General features: G+C 36.0%; 3 protein-coding genes across 3 annotated transcripts; 2 read left to right on the forward strand and 1 right to left on the reverse strand.

Annotated features, from left to right (window-relative positions):
- Positions 1 to 11,573: 11,573 nt before the first annotated feature.
- LOC104898165 (transcription termination factor MTERF9, chloroplastic) lies at positions 11,574 to 12,740 on the forward strand. Its single transcript, XM_057396264.1, has one exon. It carries the CDS (start codon positions 11,574 to 11,576, stop codon positions 12,738 to 12,740), a length of 1,167 nt encoding a protein of 388 aa, XP_057252247.1.
- A 5,679-nt stretch (positions 12,741 to 18,419) lies between these two features.
- On the forward strand, positions 18,420 to 18,851 carry LOC104898411 (protein PELPK2-like). The gene has a single exon (XM_010685496.2). It carries the CDS (start codon positions 18,420 to 18,422, stop codon positions 18,849 to 18,851), a length of 432 nt encoding a protein of 143 aa, XP_010683798.2.
- A 1,762-nt stretch (positions 18,852 to 20,613) lies between these two features.
- LOC104898166 (probable disease resistance protein At1g58602) lies at positions 20,614 to 26,102 on the reverse strand. The gene is given in 7 exon segments (XM_010685199.4): positions 20,614 to 21,092; positions 21,194 to 21,390; positions 21,517 to 21,999; positions 22,001 to 22,730; positions 22,934 to 23,705; positions 23,708 to 24,639; positions 25,910 to 26,102. Coding segments are annotated over 6 exon segments (3,450 nt in total). The 5' UTR covers positions 24,585 to 24,639; positions 25,910 to 26,102; the 3' UTR covers positions 20,614 to 20,701.
- Between the last annotated feature and the right edge of the window lie 588 nt (positions 26,103 to 26,690).

The raw sequence follows: 26,690 nt of genomic DNA on the forward strand, positions 1-26,690 counted from the left end.
TCAACAAAAGAGTTGCAAGACGTCCGTTAAAGCTGGGAGACCTCGTCCTAAGAAAAATGGAAGCGGTCGGCCGAGCCAAAGAGTTAGGCAAGCTTACTCCTAACTGGGAAGGACCCTATAAGATAATCGAAGTAGTTCAGAATGGCACCTTTCGTCTAGAAGGATTGGACGGACGTTCTATTCCTAGGACGTGGAATTCTGACACTTTGAAGAAATACTTTGTTTAGGGCATCCCTAAATTGTAATCTTTTGTTAATGCATTACAAAGAAAAAGTAGAATGTATACATGTATCTTGACTATTCGTCAAGCAAACTTCATATAATACAGCTCTACTTCTCTATACTTAGTCTGATTTATTTGCTTAAAGTTATTACAATCGTCCAAAGTCATTAAATTTAACAAAGCAAACAGACAATGCACCTTTCATTGGGAGGTCGGCCGAACATGTTATCGTCCTTAAATGGATAAATATGCAAGATTTGGCCGGTGGTTTACTTAAAGAGTTGAACACCTCCAAACAAGGTCGGCTAGGATTAGGACGCCTTAGTAAAGGTGTCCTACTTTCCGTCAAACAGCCACAAAACTTCGAAATAACAACCTTAGTAAAGGAACAAGTTATTTCATAATTTAACAAAGATGGACGAGTTACAAAAACTCTTAGAAAAACGTCCAAGTTATTTAAAAATTATTCTTAACTCCTTCTTGAACAGGAAAAGTATATAAAACTCTCGTCCAAGAAGGGGGGCAATATAGGGGCATAATTTATAAATTGACTAAGTCTTTGTCCAATACGAACAATACCCAGTTCTGGCCGAGCAAATTTTATACTTGGTAATTTTTTTGAAAACCCAAAATTAAAAAACAAGTCTTTGCTTAAAGCATCTGGTGATGAACGTCCAGAAAAGAGCTACTGGGTCAAATAACAAAATGTTGCGAGTTACTTTCTTTATATTGGGCTTTAATTAAGTTGTAATGAGATCGGCCAATTAGTTGCTATAGATCGGCCAAATATTATGACGAGTTCTTTTGTACTTTTGTATAATCATGGAGTTGTAAGATAAACGTCAAAAACAGAAAGCATAGAACAAGGGAATGAAAAAGTAGCTTTTCATAAATGTAAAAAGATGATTACAACCTAAATTCATCTAAGTACAAAAAGAGAAAAAGTTACAAGTGGCTCACGGCCAAGATACAACAAAAGAACTAGGCGGCAGGAGGATCATTGTCCTCTTCGTCCTGGGCCTCTGCATCGTCCTCTCCCTCTTCATCCTCAGAGGATTCTTCAAAGACGGGAGGTTCTGCTCTAGTTATGGTGGCCTTATGCAAGGCTTCTTGGAACTCCAGCCGACGAGCATATCTGGGGATATCCTCCTCCTCGGCCATCATCTCAAAAGCCTTCACCGCCCATTCTTTTGAGGTATCTATGACGTTGTTCATAGCCTCTTTGGCGCCAGCAACGGTGTCCGCAACCTCAGCACGAAGGGCTTGGTTCTTTACCTTCAGGACGAGGTTCTCTTTGTAGAAATCTGCAGCCATGGCCATGACTGAGTTCCTCTCGTCCGTCAGGGCTCGTTCCAAAGATGCCCGTTCGTCTATCATCTCCGTCAACCGAAGAAGGTAGACTTTGATCTGAGATTCCAGTTCGGCCGACCGCTTTTCCAAAGCAATCTTGGTTTGCTGATGCAGCACCTCTTGCTCGGACATAACAAACTGAGCATGGTCAGCGGCCGCCATCACATCGCGGACGAGCTTTTTATTTTCTTTTCTGAGCTCCTTCGCCCAGTCTTCTGTTATCATGCTGCGAGCAAAGAGCTGAAAGAAGAGGGAGGATATAAAAGTCAGGCCGAATGTTAGAAAAATTTATAAATATCTTTAACTATGGAATTAGGGCGTCCAAAGAAAAGCTTACCTCGGCAGCAAGCTGAGACATGTAACCTACATGCCCAGATGATGCTCCCCTTAACCCCTTAATATAAGGTTCAGGGAAACACTTGAAGAGCTCCGTCTTGAGCTTTTCCCGATCGGCTGATGACATCCTTCCGAAAGCCGGAGAAGATTCGTCATCAGAAAGAATAGGAGATCCATCAGCAGCTGGACCCTTCCCTTTATCTGAAAGGTTAGACTCGTCAGTACATCTGATGGGAATAACCACGGCCTGTTTGTTGGACGGACTCATCGGACGCCCGCCAACCCGTAGTGTTCTAACTACGTTTGAATAATAAGACTCACCAGAGGAATGGGAAGCCGTCCTATATGCAGTTGGCATCTGGCCAACCAGTTTGGCCACTGGTCCAGAAAAAGCGGACCCGTCTGCAGCCGCATCCGGCTGAGAAGATTGGCCTGCTTCGTCCAAAATGACAACCTCGTCAGGTTGTGAGGCTGTGGGATGCTCGGCAGGCCCAGCATAGGTCACCAGAGCCAGAGAGCCAATCTCCGCCGGCTCCTCCTTGGCCTCCTCTTTGGCCGGAATCTCGATCACGACCTTAGGAGCGGGCCGTGTCGACTTCTTTTTCTTGGCGGTGAAGCCCTTTGCTTTCTTAGGGGGAGGAGCTTCACTAGTTCCCGCCGGCCGTTTCTTGGCTGCTGCCTTCTCGGCCAAAGCCCTAGATGTTGGGGCATTTTTCTGAAAAAAGAAAGAACAAGTTAGAGATGAAGCTCGTCCTGAAGAAACCTTGTGATGCCCTCTCTCAGAAAAGTAAGGCGTCCGGGTTTCAGTAAGGACGACCTGCTCTTTGAAGAAGCAAGGCGTCCGGGTTTCAGTAAGGACGACCTGCTCTTTGAAGAAGCAAGGCGTCCGGGTTTCAGTAAGGACGATCTGCTCTTTGAAGAAGCAAGGCGTCCGGGTTTTAGTAAGGACGATATGCTCTTTGAAGAAGCAAGGCGTCCGGGTTTCAGTAAGGACGATCTGCTCTTTGAAGAAGCAAAGCGTCCGGGTTTCAGTAAGGACGATCTGCTCTTTGAAGGAGCAAGGCGTCTGGGTTTCCGTAAGGACGATCTGCTCTTTGAAGGAGCAAGGCGTCCAAAAGGTGTTCAAGACGGTTTTCCTTTCAAAGAAGCAAACCGTCCATTGCCCTGTCAGGACGCTCTCCTCTTTGAAGAAGCAAAGCGTCCAATAAAGGATGCAGGACGGCTTCCTCTTCAAAAAAAAAAAAAAAAAATAAAATAAAATAAAATAAAATTTTTACCAGTGTGTCGGCCCGCTTTTCAGCGCCCGACTTGCTGTATTCCTTCCAGAGATTGTCCGCAAATCTGGACGAGCTCATGTCTCCTATCCAAAATTTTTTCAGCTTACTTCTGGCTGAATCTGCAAAAAGAAGAAATGTTAGACGAATGATAGTTTGGACGAGAAGCTTACTTGAATTATTCAGTAGTTATACCTCTGTCCTCGTCCTGCCGCAAACCGGCAGCGACTAAGAAGTTATCATGGTAGAACATCTCTTTAAAGGGGTTCCAGTTGGACGGACCCTTGAAGGAGACGTTTTCCATGGAGTACTCCGAAATCCGGAAGTATTCCACCATCTCCTCAGCCGAGTTATTCTCTAACTCTAGATATGAAGCCATCCGTCCAGTGTTGGTATTGGCCCGGCTAAAATAGCGAAGCCTTTTAGCAACCGCTTTATCGGGAGCTTGGACGAATAAAAACTCACCCTTCCAAGAGTGCATCTTGGATGTTTTGTCCCAGGACGTCAAGAATCCTTGACGATTACAAACGCTCAGCCAGCTTCCCTCAACTGTCCTGGGAACCCTTGAAACATAATAAATATGGGTGAAGGCGGCCAAAGAAGGGTCTTTCCCCTTTAGATTACAAACGGCCAAAAAAGTGAGGATGTTTTGCCAAGAATTGGGGCAAGTTGATTGTGTCCTATGCCGTAGTAGTGAAGAACTTGGCTGATGAAGGGATGAAGAGGAAATCGCAAGCCGGCATCTAAGGCCAGGCGATAAACGGCAAAATGGCCCGAAGGGGCACTAAGTATGGTATCCTCCCGGCCGGGGAGAACGAATTGGTAACCTGGCATGGGCATGGCCAAAGAGAAAGGTCTAAGGTCCGAACCTATTCGTCCTAGCCATGTATTGTCAGCCAAGATGAATCTAGGGTCAGAAAGGGGCCCTAGCCGTCGTCTTATTTCAGACGAGGTTGTTGATGGCTCCTCTGAGCCGCTAGCAGGATTGGACGAGCTGGCCGTCCTTGGCTCATCCGAGACCGTCCCGCGTATGGACGGGCTGGGAGTAGGAGAACCTCCAATTTCTTGTTCCTCCTGGACGTGTTCAGAGGGAGGACTCGGGTTTGTTGGACGAGCGCTCTGTACTTCGCGCTCACCCTCGTTGGGAATTCGTCCAGTAGATCCCTCCATTTCAGAGCTGGAGGCCGGCAGGTTAACTCCTCGTCTGACACGAGCTGTTTGCTTAACGCGAGCCAGATTACCCTGCACAGGTAAAGACTGGGTCGTCTGACTTAGCCGGCCATGAGAAAAGAAAAAGAATGCATGTCCGGCCATGATGGGTCCAACTCTAGAAGATGCCGAAGAAGATAGGCCCTCTGTTCTAGGGCTAGTACCAACCCTTGAGCGGCGGGTGTGTTCGATGAAGAAGACGAGCTCATTTTCTTAAAATATGTGTGAAAACAAGAAAGAGAGTTGAGAATATACCTGTAAAGAGGAGTTCGGACGAGCGTCAAAGATGACTTGAGACCTCGGACGAGCAAAGTAGCAATTACACGAACTTGGATGGGAGTAACTCTTCTCTCTAAAAATTCAGTAAAAACTTGCAGAGTCTCTCTCTCTAGAAAATCTCTCAGCAATGTTAAAATGATTCCAGGAGCGACTAAGGCACATATTTATAGAGGGGTGAAAATGACCTCCTCATCCGGTGAAAAGTAACCGTTGTGCCCAAGGTTGACCTATGGAGACCGGCAAAATCGCGCCTCTTTTTTGAATGAAGGAGAAGGGCAGTTTCAGGTCGGTTAAAAGGGAAGATTAACCGTCTTGGCGCCAAAAGATAATAACTCCCTCTTTTAAGGGACAAATGTTGTAGCCTAGAAAATCAACGGCTATCGTGCTGCCACGTGGCCCCATCGGAGCCTTACATGTGGCATGCATGCAGAGAGGTAAGAGTACAAAGGGTCTGGAAGTGGCAGGCCTAAAAGTACGTTTCTCTGAAGAAAATGTACTAGAGGCCCCTCTTCTGGCCCCAAAAATTGTACTTAGGCCCAATTAAAATGATCTACACCTTTTTATGAAAGTGAGGTGTGCTGACCAATCAATTACTGCCACGTGTCCTGCTACCTTGATTAGCCAATCAGATGCTCCCAAATTAGGGTGACATCAAGGCACAGAAATCATTTCAAACAGTATAAATAGTCCTTGATTTCAGGGTGAAGGGGACGTTTTTCAGAGCATAGTACTGTTACTCTGTCATAAATTCTCTCTCTCTACTTTCTCTCTCTAAAAAGTTCCTTTACATCCCTGACATCTGACTTAAGCTTCGGAGGGGGAAATACCACCCAAACCTCCAGGGTGGGTCCCTTTTGTGCAGGTTGCTGGTCAGGAGTTTGCTTCGGGATTTGGATTGATCATTGTTGCACAAGTCTCCAATTATAAGAACCCATCTTTGGGAGTGTGATATAAGTTTGCTAGTTTTACACAGCATAACATTTAGTATATGCACTTGAGGTCTCGGGATCAAACCCTATAACGCAATTTCTTAATTTTTTAATTGTACATGGATTACATGAACTAAAACTCCCTAGGAAGAGCACCACGTGGCACAGTTTCTTGTTTTCGCACGCCTTTTAATATATTTGTATAGATATTATTGCAAAAGATTCTAAGTTACCAGATTCATTAAACATATCATTGCATATAAATCGGGCATTAATATATAATATCTTGATTATATTAAGTACATAACCATTCATCTTTGCTTACAAGATAAAATACATAAAAGCATATAAAAAGTATAAGGATTAGTTTGGAAATTTGAGTACTCCCGAGTCTCAAGTCCCATGTCCCATGGTTGGTCCTAGCTGCTTACTGTAGCTAATCTACTTGTCACATTTGTTTTATTTCATAATTAATTATTAGTTACTATGCATTTCCTAATTCATTTTCTTTGGCACACTTTATTTTTTCAATTTACTAGTTTATTCCCTCCAATGTTTATCAACTATTTCCTATAATTAATAATCTAATATTATTGCAAAAGATCCTAAGTTACTAGATTCATTAAACATATCATTGCATATAAATCGAGCATTAATATGTAATATCTTGATTATTATATAAAGTACATAACCATTAATCTTTTCTTACAAGATAAAATATATAAAAGCATATAAAAGGTATAAGGATTATTTTTGGGCTTTTTGTTTTTTATAAATAATTAAAACTATACAAGATAAGAATTATTTGTCATCATCAAAATATAGAAGGACAACAAATAATAATAAGAAAAGAATATTATTATAATATAATTATCATAATATAAGAGATATTTATAGTCAAAACAAATTTTTGTAACTCGTAAATTTCTTATATTTTGGAACAAATGAAGTAATACTTACTAATTTTTTGGAGCACCTATATATATAGTGTGCTAGTATATATATGTTTATTTTAAATGCTATCGTATATTGCAATCAAAGCCAAGTAAAGACCGATTATGGATAAATCTAAGTACATGACTTGATTTGTACCCTCATCCTTGTCTCCTTGAACTGTTGTTGACAACTCCTTCAAATACAATCCCTTAAAGCGCATCAAATATAAGCTGACCCCGATTAGGAACAAGTGCGCAAGTCTACAATGTGAAATTTTGTTGGCATATGGACATGCTAATACGCAACTTGGTTACATATCTTTGCTTACAATGCTTAGTTATTCTGTTGGAACACAAGGTGACACTCAAGAAGGGGGGTTGAATTGAGTGGTGAAAACTAATCGATTTTTGCAAAATCTCTTTGATGGCACTGTGCCAAACACTCGTAAATCACTGATTTGAATTTTGCGAAAACTAAAACTTGTATATGAAATTTGATACGCAAACACAAGATATAACGTGGTTCAATCTCACCTCTGAGATCTACGTCCACACGAAACAAAGCTCTTTATTTCTTTGAATCCTAAAATATCAACCTCTTGATACAATAAGACTCCCTCACTACTAACCCTAGTAGTGCTAACCAACCCTTAACTCTAAGAGTTGACACTCTCTATAATAGTGAAATTACAGAAAAAAAGAATCATCAAACGTGTGCTTCTTATTCAAGCAATTAGAGGACAATTACAATCGTATAATAGTTACTTGAAACAGACTCGACAGTGCTATGCTCAGTGCCTTAGGAAATTGTTTTCAGCTCTTAATATTTCTGATTTTTCTCTCTGAAAACGTGAGATTTAAAAGTGAATTATAAAACCCTTTTATAGTACATGGCTTGGACGAAAGTCCTTCAAAATATATTTATCTTTCAATCCTTAATTTAAGGGATAAAACTTCCTTTTTAGAAAAATAACTTTATCCTTTTTCCTCTTTATCTTTAATTCTAAAAAGATAAGTTTTTCTTAAATCAATGTTTATCTTATATTTTGAATAACCAGTAGATTCTCTTTTCATCTCAAACTCTTTTATTATCTGAAAAGTATTTTCAAAAATCTTATTTTAGAAAACTGTTTTACACGTTTTATCAAAAAATACTTTTTCCTCAAAACACATTTTTCTAAATAATCTTTTATAAAACCGGTTTTAATCCAAATACATTTTTTATTTAAAACCTCGTTTTATTAAAAAATAATTTCCTTTTATATAGACATATAATATTAATACAATTATTTATTTCTTAACTCTAAGAAAATGATAATTATATTAATTTTATATTATCTATATTTCGACACATAGCATATCACTTAGTTCAAGTGTATTACATTTTTACACAAAGTAACTATTCTAAAGAAAATAAACTTGGACTTCAATCTTGATTCTTCTTTTCTTCAAAGTCTTCATTTGTTTATTCCTTTCTCAATCATCTGTTGCAAACTTTCATACTATAACATATTATATTAATTTTCATCATCAAAACATAACATGTATATACACAACATATTCCTAGCATGAATATCGTTATTTCTGCTTAAGGAAGTATCTCGTTCCTATTATAAATTATTCGCTTTTTGCACAAATTTTAAGAAAAGAGGATAGAAGGAATTTGGACCCCTTCATCAATTAGTTCTCTGACTAGGGGAGGAGAGGAAATAGTTGACAAGTAAAAAGGTACAATATAACATTAATATCTTTCCAAAAACAAATTAAAAACGTCACAAATAAAAAGAAACAATTTAAAATGACAAATGATGCAACTAAAAATAATAGAAGAAGTATATAAACATTTCAATGATCTTATAAGTGGGATTCAAATTTTCTCGAGAGCTGCCACCCTACAATATGAGGTCAAAAAGTAAAAATAAGTGAGTTTAGCCTTTATAAAAAGAAAACGGATTCTTAAACTCCTTTTACGCTCAGAAGTTTAATACCAAGTATGCAAGTGGACTTTTTGAAGATCATAGTTAATTACTTGTACTAATTTATTGTCCTTTACAAAGAAAAAATATTGTCCTTAAATATATTTCTAAGAAAAGTCAATGCAATGTGAAGATTCTTGCGACGAAGTTTCCTGTCTTGAAAATTCAAGAAAATCAACCATTAACCATTCCACGGTCCAATTTCTTTTATTTTAGCAGCTCATTCTAAATTCAACACACAACGTAACAATTATCCGATAACCGAGAGTTAGCTTGTCACAATTAACAAAATTGGCGCACACGTCAATAATAATAACAAATAACGACTTCGATAAAAAAATGTATGTATTATCCCTATAAATATCTGCTTGTACGTGGTCTTTTATTTCCCACGCAAGAAAATAGAGATCACCCTGAAATTGTTGAGTAGAAACACAAAAAAGAAACAAGTAAGACAAACGAAGAGATCTAGGAACGATAAAGTGGTAAAGTTATGAGATTATTGAGTTCTGTTCAAGATATTACATATGGGGTCAACGGGGGTATGTTGGTATTACTTTGCTTGATTGTTATGTCAATTTCAGTTATATCTATGCTTGTATTTGCGTGTGCCGATGATGGTAAACCGAAAAAACATCGCACTGGTGGTGGTCATGGTCGTGGTCGTACTCATACTAGTGGTGGATTCTTTGCTGGTGGCTTTAGTAGTGGCGGAGGATGTGGTGGCGGAGGAGGTGGAGGAGGTGGAGGGTGTGGTGGCGGTGGCGGTGGCGGTGGCGGTGGCTGTTAAAATTATAATAAATGTAGTGTTGTGACTTGTGCGTGAATGTGCGCGCTTCTGTGGTATTAAGGCGCGCGCATGTTTCATATGCTTATAGCTAGTTCTGTGTCAAATATAATCTATATGTATAAAGATGTATGATTTGTATTGCATGTTTGACAAAATGCTTATGTCTCTATTGTTAGTTAGTTTGTTAGTTGTAAGTTGCTACTACTAGTATATATTGTTGTCTCTACTAATAATTATATGTTGATAAATATATTGTTGTTATAAAACATCCAAAAGAATTTAGCAAGATCATATGATTCCCTTTTTTTCTTTAATTTTTATCTAACAGAAAAGATATAGTCACTAGTAAAAAAATGATAATTTGCGTTGGCCTATTTGCATCGGACGCTAGAAGAATTGATGCAAATGCTCAGGAAGAGACTATTTGCATCAGACATCATATAATACGTGCGATGCAAATGACCACAACAGATGAGTGGTAGGGTCATTTGTATCGCATATTAATGAGGAAGTGATGCAAATGACGAACCCCTGTGGCTAGGCAGATCACACGATTTGCGTCGCACATCGCTCCCGTGCGACGCACACGGTTGGATCTTGTGATTTGCGTCGTGTGCTGAGGAAATGCGAAGCACATCACTGCAGCTATCCACCCCTTAGACACTCCCGTATCTGCATCGCACATTGCATTTGTGCGATGCAAAAAGTAATTAATTTGCGCCGGATACTTAGGGCCTGTCCGACGTAAATGAGCTTGGCGTAAATCACTTTTTCCAATTGTATAGTCAAGCCTGAACAATTTTTCCACTCTCAAACTCGCACTCACTCTCTCTCTCTCTCTCTGATCTCATGCGAATGGTTTTTTTTATACGTAAAAAAAAAGCCATTTGCGTCGCATTTTACCTAACATGCGACTGACACATATTTTGCGTCGAACACCAAACCGAGGCAGATCACTTCTATGTTATTTGCATCGAGACCTGTGCCGTCGGACCAATGTTCTACGTAAATGGTGGTCCCAAATCCGGCGTAAATTGTCTTTTCTGTACTAGTGAGTCAAAGTTAATGAACTTTGACATTTAGAAGACAAATGGATTCAATACTTTCAAGACTATAGGGGGATAAAAAGCAATAGTTCATGACAATCCTATAATATAAGTTCACTTTTGCTACATTCATAACATTTTTTGAGAAGGCTACAAAGTACCATATCCAACTTCAAGCAGTTTGTTCTCTCTAATTCCTTAATAATTAAGTCACTCTATTGAGAGTGGGTACTATGGCTTTTAAGTTGTGTACGATTTTAAACAAAATTGAATGATCTCACAATATAAGTTAGGTTCTATTATGTTAATTAAAATTAGAGGAGAGAATAGAAAGTGACATGCAATAGAAGTAGTTTTTACTTTAATTTTGTGACATTTTCCATCACTTGGTAGTGGTGTGTATACATGTATATGTATATACTTCCTCTGTTATGTTTTGAATGAAATATTGGGTGAAATGACACTATTCATTGATCAATTTTGATTTCAATTTATCGCTATTATATAAAGAAAAACATAGTCAAGTGAGATCTTGTTAAATTCGTCTCGATGCATACTATCAAATTATAACTTTTTTATATTTTTTTACGTATGCACAACTAAAGACACTAATGATTAAAGAAGTGTGTTAGGTTGCATGAAAAACAAACATTTCATTTAAAACAGAAAGGATGAAGTATAAAACTTACATTTAAATTTTTTGACATGTTATTACACTTGATTAGGTATAGTGCTCTTGCTCTAGCATTTAAATTCTCCTTTATATCTATGTATAATAATTGTATGAGAAAAGAAAAGAATACTAATTATACTTGAAATTTGATTCTTAAAGAGAAATCAAACAATTGTTACAAAACGAAGGAACTATTACTATACATAATGATAGTACAATTTCATACTTTTAAACTTGAACTCACCACTTTACTACCTCAATATTGTCACTTTTAAAGAAAAGTTTTAAAATTAATCAGATCTAATCAACTTCAATCAATTGTAATCATAATGTAAAAATTAGAGGCGATTAAATCGAATCAATTTTTAAAAGTTCAGTTCAAATAAGTTTAGGCGTCTATTGTACACGGACTGGAGCCTAGAGGTGCACAACCACACAACACAAGGCTCGAAGCCTCGAACTAACATCACCAATTCACCCCCTCAGCCCTCATTGTCCCGAATTATTCCAATTTTCTTCCGACACCATTTTTGCATAACCCTGAATTGCAAAAATGCTCTGCAAATACAACTTCAATGGCGTCAAAGCTCTCAACTTCATCCATGACTTCCGTTATCTTCTTCTCTATTCAACATCATCTTCGTCTTCTTTGGCAAATTATTTGGTGGATTCTCTGGGATTCTCCGACCAAGATTCTCTCTCCACTGCCGCAAAACTCTCTCGAATTCGTAAAAATCAAGGTATAAAGAATCTAACTGATGAATTAAACATCATCAAAAATGCAGATTCAGTTATTAATTCCTTTAAGCGAAATGGTTTTGAGCTACATCATATTAGAAATTGTGTAATTTCTCATCCTAAAATTTTATTATCTAGAGTTGAGAAAACCCTAGAACCTAAATTTAAGCTTCTTCAGGAAATGGGTTTATCATCTTCTGATTTAATTCATGTTATTTCAAGGAATCCTTCATTGTTAAATCGATGTTTATTTTCTGCAATTCAAACTCTTAAGTGTGTTTTAGGTAGTGATGAGAATGTTTTTAGAATAATTCGACAATCGAATTTGCTATATTCATCTTTAGGTAAAAACAATATAATTCAGAATGTTGAATTGTTGGAGAAGTATGGCATTTGTAGTGAGAAAATTCAGAAACATATGGTTCTGAAACCAAGACCCTTCTTGGTAAGAACTTGTGTACTTGAAGAGATATTGATTAGGGTTGAGGAGAAGTTGGGGATTCCTCGCGATTCGGGGATGTTCTTGTATGTTCAGTTGCTTGCTGGTATTAGTGACAGAAACTTTGATTCTAAATGCAGGGTATTTGAGAGCTTTGGGTGGAAGAAATTAGATGTTGAAGCACTTATCAGGAAGAATCCTCTTTGCTTTACTTTGTCTGAAGCGAAGATCAATAAGTCGTTGGAATTTCTTATGAATGAGCTCGGTTGTGACCCTGCTTGTGTGGTAGCGTATCCTATCTTGTTAACATCTAGCCTGGAGAAGAGGTTGATGCCGAGATATAGAATCTTGGAGATGTTAAAGGAAAAAGGTTTGCTCCAAGCAGATTACCCTCTATTCAGGGCTATGAGCTACACTGAGATCAAGTTCTTGGTGAAGTTTGTTCAACCGTTTAAGGATGATGTTCCCCATCTCGATGAGATTTACGATACAAGTAGAGGTCTTCATAAGGTGCCAGAAACTACAGGGAAGAAGAGCATATAGAATTCTAACCCTACTAGTTGATGTGTAAGTACACAGACCATTAAAGTTTTAGGCCGATGAGGTTCAATCAGGTGTAGATATAAGTTAGTTTTAGGGATCATAAGGTCCAGTCAAGTGTAAGTTCAGTTTAGCAAAAATTCAAGAGAAGAGAATGCAACCTAATTATCATATATGTATTTATCTGTATGTGAGGATATTTTAGTTGTGACTTGTCAGGAAGAAGATTATAAACCAAAGTGTTCAAAGAATACAAGGATATTGTCTTTTAGAAATAGGATTTTCTTTACGGAACCTGTCTTTGCTATAATGCTCCATACTTCAGCTTGTACTTTTGGCCCTTTGAAATGTACTAATTGAAGATGAATGTTACTGCCCTAGCTAATTATATGTTCTTACAATTGTCCACTCTTTGTTTTTCAGTACTTTAGTTTTAAATTTTTTTGCGATAATGGTTTCTATATTTTGCGATTATGGTTTCTATATTTTGCCGTGGAAATGAATTCTACAGTGGCAAACCCACTGTCAATGAAATTTCGAGATTTTTGTAACACTTCCTCACAATTTGATGGTAATGTCGCTCCTCAATTTGTTACCACTCTATCGACTGCATGGGTAATGTTATTCCTCCACTTTTTCCATGCCTAGTCTATATCACCACCACCCGCCTCTACTGGACTAAGCTAAGGGCTAAGGCAGCAACACAAGAATAGGCAGTGGAAGGGAGGCAGAGAAGAGGGGGTCGGTCGAACCAACTCGTAGGAATGTGTAAAGAGCATGAGCACAAGGGTAAGGACTAAGGAGATGATACTAAGATGGAGGAAAGTAGGAAATGTAACAGAAGAGGCTAATGTTAAGTGGTAGAATAGGATCATACAGTGAGAGTCTCAATAGACACCAACCACCAAAGCCTGAACAGAAAATATACACAAACCTGTTGCAGCCACACTTCTAGTCTGCCTTAAAGAAACCTAAATAAAATCAACAAGGAATATAAAAGAAAAAAAGAGTTTGATAGAGATAAATTCGTAAAGATCAAAATGATAAGAACCTCGAAACTTACAAATTTCTCATAAGATAAGCTGATATACAACTTTTATCACACTTTCATTATCAATTTACTCTATGATTAGGATATATCAAAATATTACTAGTTATCACAAATGGCAAAAAGAATATATATTATCATATCATAACATATATATATATACTTATCTATCTTAACATAATAAGATAAATATATATCTCTGTATACCATGAAAAAAGATAAATAAAAGAGATAACAAACACCCTTGAGAAACTCTATAAATACCCACTAAGTTTCATTCCAAATTAAAATCACACATCATTCACGTTTAAGCCAGGCATAAACCAAAAACAGCCAAAACACACAAACAAAAATGAGGAACTTTGTTGCATTCCTAGTTCTTTTGTTGACAACTACAACTGTATTTGCTCAACAACAAGAAGAACAACAACATGCTGAAGCTGCTACAACCACCCCTCAATGGTTTATCCCACACCCCGGATTCGGTTTCGTGTTCCAACTCCCAACACTTCCACCATTGCCTTCTCCTCATCAATTCCCACAGTTACAGTTCCCAAGTCTTCCACCATTGCCTGCACCTCATCAATTCCCACACTTTCAATTTCCAACTCTTCCACCATTGCCTGCTCAACTTCCACACTTTCAATTCCCAACACTTCCTCCATTGCCTGCTCAATTACCACACTTTCAGTTTCCAACTCTTCCTCCATTGCCTGCTCCTTTATTTCCTTTTCCGCCACCCGCCGCCGATAAACAAGCGTCGGCTCCGGGGAATTAATTCATTCAATTCCAAGGCAACTTTGTGGTGGTGTTGATGCTGATGCTGCATAGTGCACCCCAAGTGCTGGATAGGATTTTTTAGTTAGGACGTAGTATGCATGCATGCATGAATAGAAGCTTTTGATAATATAGTTGGTATTTTAGAATGAAATAATGAGTTGGATGTTAGTGGGAATAATCATAGTTTTCTTTGTTTATTTTATAGATTTATTATACTGTTATTTTTTTCTTTTGATCCAACTATTCTACCATGTTATGGTAATACTAATAATTATAATAAAGTTTGTTTGATTTTTTATTGGCATTTGGTATATATTGAGATTGTTGATTGCTTTATTTTTATCTTAATATTGAGATAGTTATTGCTTTATTTTTATCTTATGAAAGAAAACATAAAACTTATCATAAATAAACAGTCATATGACATGTACAATAATTGTTATATTCACGTAAAGATAATCTTAAACATTAATGTGAAAAAGATTCATTTAATTTACTATATTAATATGGTAGTATTACATTTACAATTATAAATGAAGTTTGATGATTTACTTTTATCTTTCTTGATCTTCAACCAAAATTGATAAAAAAAAGCGCCTATACTTTGATTACTTTTGATATTGTTGAGAAGTTCCATCGTACCATGACATAGATATGTAAATTCTAGCATGCTTTTGTAATCCTGCACCAGGTGTAATTTGTAATTGAGTATTCACCATTATGAAACAAGTTATGGTTACCATGAACTTCCAAAGTGTCCAAATTTTCGTACCATGACATAACGGGTTGGTTATAGGTCTACCTACTAATTTTATCAAGATTGTTGCTTTACTCTTCTTTTTTACATTTGACTTTTATACCGTGAAAATCTAATATTACTATTCAAAGAGAAATATAACATAACTTCACTGACTCCAATTTTTTAAACTACATGTTGATATAAGAAGTCAAACACACTATAATGAAAAATTTCTCATACTCCATCCGTAACATAATGACTACAACAAATAAATATTATTTATGAGGTATAATATATTTATTTGTCTTAGTTATTATGCATGTTACGGAGTAAGTACATCATTGCGCTAAGGCTCCGTTTGGTAGGGCATAAAACGTTTTCTCGGAAAATTGTTTTCCTCCATTTTCAATTTTACATTGTTTGGTTGGCAAAAGAGTGTAAAACCATTTTCCCTTATGGTAAAATTACTCTCCCTATGATGGAAAACCATTTTCCTTTCAAAATGGAGGGAAATCTATTTTCCTTATCTCTCTTGTATACTTTTCTCACTACCTCTTTAGGGTGCGTTCTATTCAACTTATTGGACCTGAACTTATTGGAACTTATCTGAACTGAACTTATTGAACCTGAACTGAACTTATTGGAACTTATTAAACCTGATTGGACCTGATTGCACCTGATTCAACTTATTGGACCTGATTGAACCTGATTGGAACTTATTGGACCTGATTGAACCTGATTGACCTTATTGGACCTTATTGGAACTTATTGACCCTGATTGAAACTTATTAGACCTTATTGGACCTGATTGAAACTTATTAGACCTTATTGAACCTGATTGAAACTTATTTGACCTTATTAGACAAAAACATTGACCATGAATAACATAAATATTACCACTAACGTAAATACTACCCCTCAAAATTTTTTATGGAATAATAATTATTATAATTTGTCCTTTAAAAATAATGATTATTAATTATCTCTTATGATAATTAATTTAACAAAAAAATTACATTTTATATATTTGCCTATACATAACTTTCATCACTAATATATCTAATAGTGTTTTTTAATTTTATAAAACACTAGTAGAAAATCAAAAAATTAATAATCATTATTATTATTGTTAACCTTAATTATTATTATGTAATTATTATTATTATATTATTATTATATATTATATTATTATTATTATTATTATTGTTAACCTTAATTATTTGACCATGATTATAATTATTGTTAACCTTAATTATTATTATTATTATTATTATTATTATTATTATTATTATTATTGTTATCATTATTATTATTATTATATGTAATTATTATTATTATTATTATTGTTAACCTTATTATTTGACCATGATTATAATATTATTCAATAGCAATATGAATAATCAAATAATAGACAATAATACAAGTATAATGCTATACATTGTGGTACTTTAATAAAAAATTCTAATAATAACATAATCAGCTAATAGTAATATGAATAATAAAATAATAGACATAATACAAATAAATTATAAAATAATAGACATAATACAAATAAATAATAAAATAATAGACACTAATACAAGTATAATACTATATAATCATTGTGGTACTTTAATTATAATTCTAATAATAACATAATCCGCTAATAGTGATAGTGGACAATAATACAAATGTTTATTAAACATTGACTATTTGGACCTTATTGGACCTTATTAGACCTGATTGGAACTTATTGAACCTTATTAGACCTGATTGGAACTTATTGCACCTGATTGGAACTTATTGCACCTGATTGGAACTTATTGGACCTTATTAGACCTTATTAGAACTTATTGCACTTATTAGACCTTATTGCAACTTATCTGAACTTATCTGAACTTATCTGAACTTATCTGAACTTATTGGACCTGAAACTTAATTTTTTAAGTTGAACAGAACGCACCCTTACTTTCCCTTTCATTTTCCTTTCATTTCATCATTTTCCTTACATGAAACCAAACAACGGAAAACTAATTTTGGAATTGTGTTTTCCATAAAAATCATTTTACACTGAAAATGTTTTACGCCCAACCAAACGGAGCCTAAGTAGCAATATAACTCTATTTGTATATTATGAGTAGAGTCAGCGTGACAAAAACGTCATGGGTTCGAATATGCTACATCCACACTTCAAGCCCAAAGGGCTCTTGCGTGAGGGGGCGTGATAGAGTATAGATCTATTCCTGGGACCTCAACCATTAGCTTAAACTTTTGGTTGAGTTGGTCCTTTGACAACTAGCTGTATGATATAGTCAATTTTTATTTAATATAGTCAGTTTTCATGTAATACAATCACCTTTTGTGTAGTAAGTTTTTTTTTATATAGTCAATTTTATTATGATATAATTAATCGGTTCCCCCGTTGTAGTCTGTTTGGGTTCATGTTCAATTGTTCATAATTAATTATTGTGAATCCAATCCATCCAAAAAACTAGTTGTGCCATACATACTTAACTGAAAATTTTCATTGCCAAAATACCTAATACTTCTATGCATGTACAAGCAAACATCTCCACTTTTGCAATTCAACCAAATTGCAACAGTACTGTTAGAATGATAAAGTTGTAACCATAAACGGTACACCCTAAAGATCAAGCCGATAAGTTAGTATACGATTGAATCACATCAAAAAAAAAAAAAAAAAAAAAAAAAAAAAATCAAGCTAGCACAAATGACACTAAAAGATCAAATTATATCAAATATTAAGTTGATGATTAGATTGATCTCTCCAAACTATATCTTTTTAGCAGAAATGACACTGAAAAGATCATATTCTATCAATCAAATATTAATATTTATTATCATTGATGAGATTGATATATATCTAGTCAAGAATTATCAATCTTAATAAGATATAATTCAACATAGATGAATTTAACACCTAACCAACCACTATCACTCATCACTTAAAAGATAGAAATAACTGATTATATCCCAATAAACATCCTTGAGAAACTCTATAAATACACACCAAATTCCATTCCAAACATCACACATACATTGATCTCCATCATTATTATCAAAATAATCACGTTTAAGCCACCCATAAACCAAAAACACCTAAAACACACAAAAAATGAACAACTTTGTTGCATTCCTCATTCTTTTGTTGACAACTACAACTGTTTTTGCTCAACAACAACAACACCAACAAGAGGCTGAAACTACTACAAACCCTCAATGGTTTTTCCCTCAACCCGGATTCGGTTTCGTGTTCCCGGGTTTACCTCCATTGCCTGCTACTCAATTACCACACTTTCAATTACCAACACTTCCTCCATTGCCTGCTACTCATCAATTGCCACACTTTCAATTTCCAACACTTCCACCATTGCCTGCTACTCAATTTCCACACTTTCAACTTCCAACACTTCCACCATTGCCTGCTCAATTTCCACACTTTCAGTTTCCAACACTTCCTCCATTGCCTGCTCCTCTATTCCCTTTTCCACCACCCGCCGCCGCCGATAAACAAGCGTCGGCTCCTTCTTCCAAGATCGGAAGTTAATTTATTGGCAAATTTGTGGTGGTGGTACGGTAGAAGTGATGCTGATGATGTACCTCTAGTGCTTAGTTATCAGGAAGTTTTAGTTTAGTACGTATGCATGCATGCATGATAGCTTTTGAATTGTATCAATACATATGATAATTGATAGATACTAGCTATTAGGCATTTTAGAATGAAATAATGATTGATAGAGTTGTAATCTTTCACCAAAAGAAATATAGTCGTAAATTTCTTTGTTTAGACTTTAGACTATAGATTTATTGTCATGGTTATAATATTCATAATAAAGTTTCGTTTAAATTTTTAATTGGCATAATATTGAGATCTTTGATTGCTTTCTATGTCTTTTGTTAAGAAAAATTTAATAATATTCATACTAATGATAAAGATCAGATGAAGAAAAAAGATAACGAAGACTTAAATTATTTATATCATAAAAGATGAAATTTTGTTTAATGTGTTCAATTTACATATATTGTTTATTTTACTCGCTACTAAAAGTGGACGCAAACCTGAATTGTTAGTTTTTATAAGAAACTTCTGCTAGGTTTAGGTTTTATTTGTCGAAACTAGCGATTTTAGTAGGGGTAGTTGTTGTTTCATTAGTTAGTTCAATAGTTATTCTTCAAAGAATTTACAAATAAAAGAGTATATACTTTTTATGCCTCTGCACAGGCCGGGGTCTAGTCCAAAAAATTTTGGTTTTATTTGAAATGACTCATTTGAAAAATATCATGCTTTGTGTAAACGGCAAACACTCCACATGTTCATCTCCGGACTTCATAATTCACGCTATCCCCTATCATCTTCCTCAATCACTTTCACCAAAAATTCAACCTTCCATATCTTTAACTTTAGTATTGTCATCAATACTTTTTCATAATTATCAATAATAAATCAATCCATCAATTAATATCGATTCTCTCTACTTTTTATTAAAAAAATACTGCTCATTAAAGAAAAAAAAAAAGGCCCAATTTTCATTATATAATAGGACTAAAGAATATTTGATTTTGTAAAATGTAAGAAAATTGATGTGATAGGAGATAAGGAAAAAGTAAAAGTAACAATTAAATAAAAATGGCCAAAAAAAGTATAACAATTAAAAAACGACAAAAAAAAAACGTAACAATAGAAAAAAAAAACGAGGGTAGTATTTGTAAAAATTATAAAAACTACATATTAATAAAATTCATATTAAAACGTTAAAGTGAAATTTGTGAATTGTAAAATGTCAGAGTGGTACAATTAAAAACAAAGGAGGTACGACTGTACGAGGTAGTATATAATGAAATTAGGAGTTTCATTAAGAGGTTAATTTAGTGAGGAAGAAAGGAAAAGAAAGTGAGGTCAGCCATTGTTGGCTTAGTTGAGAGCTCGAAGAGCTAGAGAGAGAATTGAGTAAAATGACTACATTTTATCATTGATAGGTGGTTAATGAATTGTTATAACAACTAAGCTATATATACTACAAGCTAATAACAAGATACTCCCTCCGTTTCCTAAAGATCTTCCCACTTACTGTTCCTACAGATACCAAGAGAGAAAGGGGTTAAGATAAATAAACAAATAAAAAGGGGTTGAAGTAGGAGAGCGAAAGGGAGTAAAATTGAATTAATAATGTAATGATGAACCATATGATAGTGACATGAGAGGGTAAATAGGGGAATTTGTTTTGCCAAATAAGGAATAAAGCAAAAGAGGGAAGATCTTTTGGAAACACCCTTAAACAGAAAGAGGGAAGATCTTTAGGAAACGGAGGGAGTACAAAATACTTCTTATATAACAAATCACTTGCTAAACCATAATCTTCAATAGTATACATACAATGAAAATATATAGTTGAAAGATTAAAGTTTGGGTTCAATAATAACCCCTTTTACTGTAATCCCAACCTTTGTATATAGTCTAAAGTCACAATGCCATGTAAAATTAACGTGTCCAACAACTTTAGGGTGTGTCTCAAATTCACCTATCAAGACCTTTTGCAATTCATTCCTTGGTTTGTCACTCAACGTGTGACTTATCTCCTGTACTGAAGTGTGTGAACTACCAACAGGAAGGTGAAGGTGAGTCGTACATGACACCTCCTCCTCCCATTCAGAGTCGTCTAACATGAACACAAAAGAGAATGTATATACAATATTAGGTGATAGATCAACCACGTCAAATCTTCCATACAGATAAAGCACGCATACTTCTGTTTTTAGTTTCGCCACTTTGATCAATTGACCATCTCTGCTGCAAACATACAAGAAACAGAGCAAGTTCATGTAAAAAAGCTTGAAAGTATCATCGCCTAAAATCTGGTGCAAAACAAAAAACGGAGGGAATATGAATACCTTTCCTCCATGTAAGTCCATTCCCAGTCAGATCCGCAAGGAGGTCCTGAAGTACGAAATGTTGAATTCAAGAAAATAAGATAATCATTATACTCAGGCAAAGCATCGATATCTGGTTCTTCTGGCAGGAGTAAGTCAGTCACATACAGCATGAAGCAATTATATTGGTGGTCTTCCTGCTTCATAACCCAGAACTTCTGCTTTCAATCATTTAAAAAGAAATTCAATCAACAAAACATATACAAGGAGTTTGGAATCTATAAAACTATAATTAGTTTCAAACTTTGAACCTGTCCAGAACTAATAGTTACTGATAAACTTGCCTTCTTATAGTCGTTCAGAAAAATCCCAGTAGTGAGCTTCTCATTGATCTTCTGTATGGAGGACATGTCAAGTACAGTGTCGCAATGCTTAATGATGGCTTCAAAGTTATGAGGTAGCCTAAACCTTTCTTGAGACCACCCATATGCCTTGGCTTGTTCATCAAATTCTTCGGGCACCCCGAAAAATTCAAGGTGTTGGAGGGTGGTGACAAATGCCAAGCCTTGAGGAAATTCACGCAGCTTTCCACAACTTAAAATCTCAAGCTTCTTAAGACTCGACATTGCCCCCTGCTCTATCTCCCACGTGCTCAAGTTCTCAAGGTTCTCAAGGTAGAGCTCCTCAAGTTGAGGAAACGAACCAAGATTGCATGTGGCTGCGTTCCCCATGTATGAATTTGACAATTTCAGGAGCTTCAGATGGGCTAATTTTCCAATAACTACCATGGGATCCTCATCCTTTATATTACTATCCTTCAATTCTAAAAACCAAAAGATTAGATGGCAATATGCGAGACAATTTTTCCACCTTTATTTTTCCAGTCAATACCAGTTTATGTAAGTGTTGGTTGTGAGAGAAAACATGTGTAATACGTAAGACCACGCGAGAGCTCCACTCACAGTGGAGCGTATGAAGTCGATCACACATGAGGCTTGGGCAGCTGAAGGCAACCTCCAAATCCCTTTCATTTGACACAACCACCTTCAACTTCTTCAGAGTTGTGCTAAGATTTGGAATCTCTCTTGAAAACCAATCCCACCCAGCACAATTTACACCCCAGAGTATTTGCAGATTCTTCAGTGCACTGAGCTGTAATTCTTTAAGTGCCAAAGGGCATTTGATTGGCAAATATAGATGCCTAAGTAGCGTAAGCTTGCATAAGACATCAGGAATTTGAACATTATTATCAGAATCAATGTTCCTGTAATCTAAAGTCAATAAATTCCTCAACTTCCCAATTGACGTGGGGAGTTCCGTAATATTTGAAGCACGAATACCAAGATACCTCAAGTGTATCAAGCTGCCAATTTGTGTAGGTAAGGCTCCGTTGAGTGTTTTAATGCCCCAGAGATTTAACAATCTTAGCAGCTTAAAATTCTGATGGAGATTCCCTAATGCTACTGTCTCTTTGGATACATAAGCAGAGTGGACGATGGAAGATCTTGTTAACAGGACAAGTGACCTCAAATTTGAAACTTGTGTAGGAAAGCAGGTGCTGGAAACGTGAGAAGAAGAGATAACTAAATAATTGTGCAAATAAATTCATGAACAATGACAAGAATAAGATAGTTCGTGCTAAGCTAAGAGTCGATAGATTATTTTTTTTTCTGAATTTCCTTGTTGATTTATAGCATTATGAGAATATGATTATATGAGTATTTAATTTGTAAATTCTATCACAAAAATATCTTCCATTACCTGGAATGAAGAGCAAATCTACGTGACTGGATTGTCATTTTAGATGCACCATTGGCAGGCGAATTGTCGATAGGAGTATCGATTTGGAGAAAACTTTGTTCCCTAGCCTTTCTGATACAAAGTTCACGCAATAGATCGTGCAAGTGTATTACTTTTATGGCTCCCTCAAAGTTGGTTCTAACTACTTGAATCATGAAACGGTTGCTCAATTTTTCTAAACACTGCATTGCAGCATCTTCTAGGGACGTATCTTCATTTGAGGTGACAAGACCCTCAGCTATCCACATTCTGGTAAGCATTCCAGTTGGAATTTGGCAATCTTCAGGAAATACACCCAGATAAAGAAAGCAAGGCTTAAGATCACAAGGTATATCATCATAGCTAAGAGCTAGCATCTCTCCTACTCTACCATACATGTGTGTGGATGTACCTTCCATTACCCTTGTTCGTACAGTTTCACTCACTTGCTGCCATTCTCTAATATTTCTTTTCGTGTTCAAGATCCCAGCTAATGCTACTATAGCCAATGGAAGGCCATCGCATTTCTGTAGCATTTCCTTTCCTAGACCCTCGTAGCTTTCACTATTATAATCTGTATGATGATTCAAAGCAATTTTGCAGAATAGTTCCCAACTTTCCTCCTTGCTTAGGGGCCGGGGCTCATGGACAAACAGGTGCCTTTGGAGATCCTGGAACTGAATAACTTCTTGGTTCCGGGTGGTAATAACAATTTTGCTTCCCTTATCATTGTTCATCCACGGCAGTGCAGGATTTGCTCTAGAGCTTCTTTCCTCCAGACATCATCCAAGACCACCAAATACGATCTCTTTTCCAGGATGCTCCGAAGTTTGTCTACTAGCTCTTCCACACTTGATTTGGCATTCGACTTGGAAAACTCCAGATGGCTACTAACCTTCCTCAAGATTTCAGATAAAACGTTCTTGGTGCTCCATTCTTGGGAGATATAAACCCATGCCCTGCAATCAAAGCACTCTTTCGTATATGGATGATTGTAGAGCATCCTAGCAAGGGTGGATTTTCCCGAGCCACCCATCCCCACAATAGAAACAAGACTTACTTGGGTTTTCCCTTCTCCTACCAATACTTCTACCAGCTTTTTAGTGTCTTTCTCCAAGCCAACGATGAACTCGGCATCACCGTCATAGGGGTAGCTTCGTGGCTTTCTCCTTGAAAATCTTTCATGGTCACTTGAGGATCTAAAATATTCCCCTCCCGTCGTGATTCTTCTCACCCCATAACTACTTAACCTCTCTGTGATTCGCTTCACATTTCTCTGCAGCATTTTTATCTGCTTCCCTATTCTGTAGGTCTGAGGTGCAGTGTGCACAAAACATGCAGATTTCATGAACCATCCCTTATTCCATAGCATATTAGGCTTTGCTCCAACTTCAAGGATGTAAGTATCAATGATATCCTCAACATCATAAGCAAGTTGTCTTATTTGCCTGATCAAAGTGCGAATTTCCTTCATCTCTATCTTTGCATCAGCATCTTGAAGAAATTGTTGCATAAGTTCAAGCTCTTCTTGGAGGTCTCTTACTTGGTCTTCCACTCCGAATAAGATGCTCGACTCTTGGATCAGCGTAGATCCAATCCATTGGATAGCCAATGCTACAAGGGATTCCGCCATTTTGCAACTCAATCATGCCCCTTCTTGTCATGACTGGTGTAAATTAAGCATATTGCTACCTCACATAATAAGCAAAAGGTTTAGTTTCTTAGGCACAACATTATTCTAAGCCCAAATGCATATAACAAGACTAAAGGGAGGTAGGGGAATTTCTCATCAAATTGTTGCTAACAAGCTTATATTACCCTTGAAAATCTCTTTTAGGGTGCATTCTCATCACTTAAATTTTACTGAAATGAACCCATTCGAATGAACTTATTAGAGCTTTATGTTTTAACGTTATTGGAACTTAACTGAACATATTATTCCTGAAATACTTTTTAACAGAAAGTATAAAGAATGCACCCTAAAACTTCACAATCTCATGTTTATATGAGCTAAACTAGTTCAGCATTCATTCATGAATATGTTTATTCAGTTTCTTTGGAATTATATCTCCACTGGAAAATCAGGTCAGGTGTGGTCGGGGTCTAAGGGTTAGATCATGTCTGGATTGGGTCATGAATACGAAATGCCTGAAGGGGCTGTGTGTGCACACAGAGTCAAATTCCGGGGTTCGGGTATCATCAGGTCATTCGGGATCGGGTAAGTCTTTGACAATTCTTTTTACAGAAAGCCCAACAAATTAAGTTCCAACATAAGTCTCAGCTGGTGTTCTGTTTCTAATTTAATCATTGAAAGGAGATGCTAACAATGACAAATAAATTTTAGCAAAGAACAATACAAAATTAGGACTGTAATTTAGAAATGAACAGTTCAAGATTTTGAGATCCTCTGGTTAAAACTTTAAAGGACCTAATGCTTCCACATTATTGAAGATCTTAAATTTTTCAAGAAGGTCAAACTCATTTGTTCAGTTAATTTTTGCTGACAAACAACCAAACTAAGGATTAACTAGTTCCATTTGCAGTAAACAACCAAAAAAAACCCTAAATTGAAACTAACATCAAATTAGAAAAAAGATGAAGTAGTCAAATTGAATCAAAATTTAAAGCACATGAATATTATAATAAAAAATTAGGAATATATGTATGATCACACAACATGTAAATGGTTGATAATCAAAGTATATTTTTTTTTTTTTTTTTGATTAGGAAATTAAGTCAGCCCAAGGGCTAACCCCTACCAAGGCTACTAGCCTTGTAGGAACTACCAGCACATTGGTTGGTAATGCATGCAAAGCATGCTAAGGAAATACCCCAACATAATGCTGGGGTAAGGATCGAACCCCTGACCTCAGGGATCAGAGGGGAGTGCTCTACCACATGAGCTAGCTCCTCATCCTTTGATAATCAAAGTATATGACAAAGACAAAGGAGACTTACAATTTACAACTCATCAGAAGAGGCTGGTCAATGATGCTAATGAAAGTGGTTGAGACTTGAGATGAACTGAAACTATGTTAGAATGGGAAAGTAATAGGAACTTTAAGTCAATGAACAACGAATTTTCTTTTGGAAATTTCATTGTAAACTTTTTGGGTGTATCAGGTTCGCAATAATAGTTTGTACATTCGAGTTGATTTTATCATATAAGAGTGATTCCTTGACCTCAATAAAACTTATCAAAATATTTTTGAACCTACTAAATATTATTTCTGGATCTGCCACTGTTATTAGATGCTTATGATTGTTGGTTAGACGCCATCAAAACCATTCTGGTGGGAATTAAAGCACTTTCAGTATATAGAAAGAATTACAAATTTTTCCAAAACAAATTAAAACCTAAGAGCTCGTTTGTGATCGTTTTTTGTTTTCAGTTTTTTTTTTAAAACCAAAAACAAAAATATGGAAAATAAAAAAAAAAGTAGTTTCCAATTTTTAGTTGTCGATTTCAAAATTGACATGTTTAGTATAAGTTTGACTAATTTTAAGTTTATTATCCCATTTATATCAGATGACTTTAAAATTCATAAAACAAAAAATTGAGAACTTACAGTGATACCAAACAGGCCTTAAAGGTTCGTTCTTTATTATTTTTTGTTTTCAGTTTTTTTGAAAACCAAAAAGATAGAAACCAGAAAAGATAGTTTCCAATTTTCTGTTGTCAGTTTCCAAAATTTACATGTTTAGTATAGGTTGACTAATTTTAAGTTCATTATATCCC

The sequence above is a fragment of the Beta vulgaris genome, chromosome 7 (assembly GCF_026745355.1).
Source record: "Beta vulgaris subsp. vulgaris cultivar EL10 chromosome 7, EL10.2, whole genome shotgun sequence".
Classification (NCBI taxonomy): domain Eukaryota; kingdom Viridiplantae; phylum Streptophyta; class Magnoliopsida; order Caryophyllales; family Amaranthaceae; genus Beta; species Beta vulgaris.

Excerpts from the sequence above, each read along its gene's own strand:
- LOC104898411 (XM_010685496.2), top strand. The coding sequence starts at position 18,420 with ATGAACAACTTTGTTGCATTCCTCATTCTTTTGTTGACAACTACAACT.
- LOC104898165 (XM_057396264.1), top strand. The coding sequence starts at position 11,574 with ATGCTCTGCAAATACAACTTCAATGGCGTCAAAGCTCTCAACTTCATC.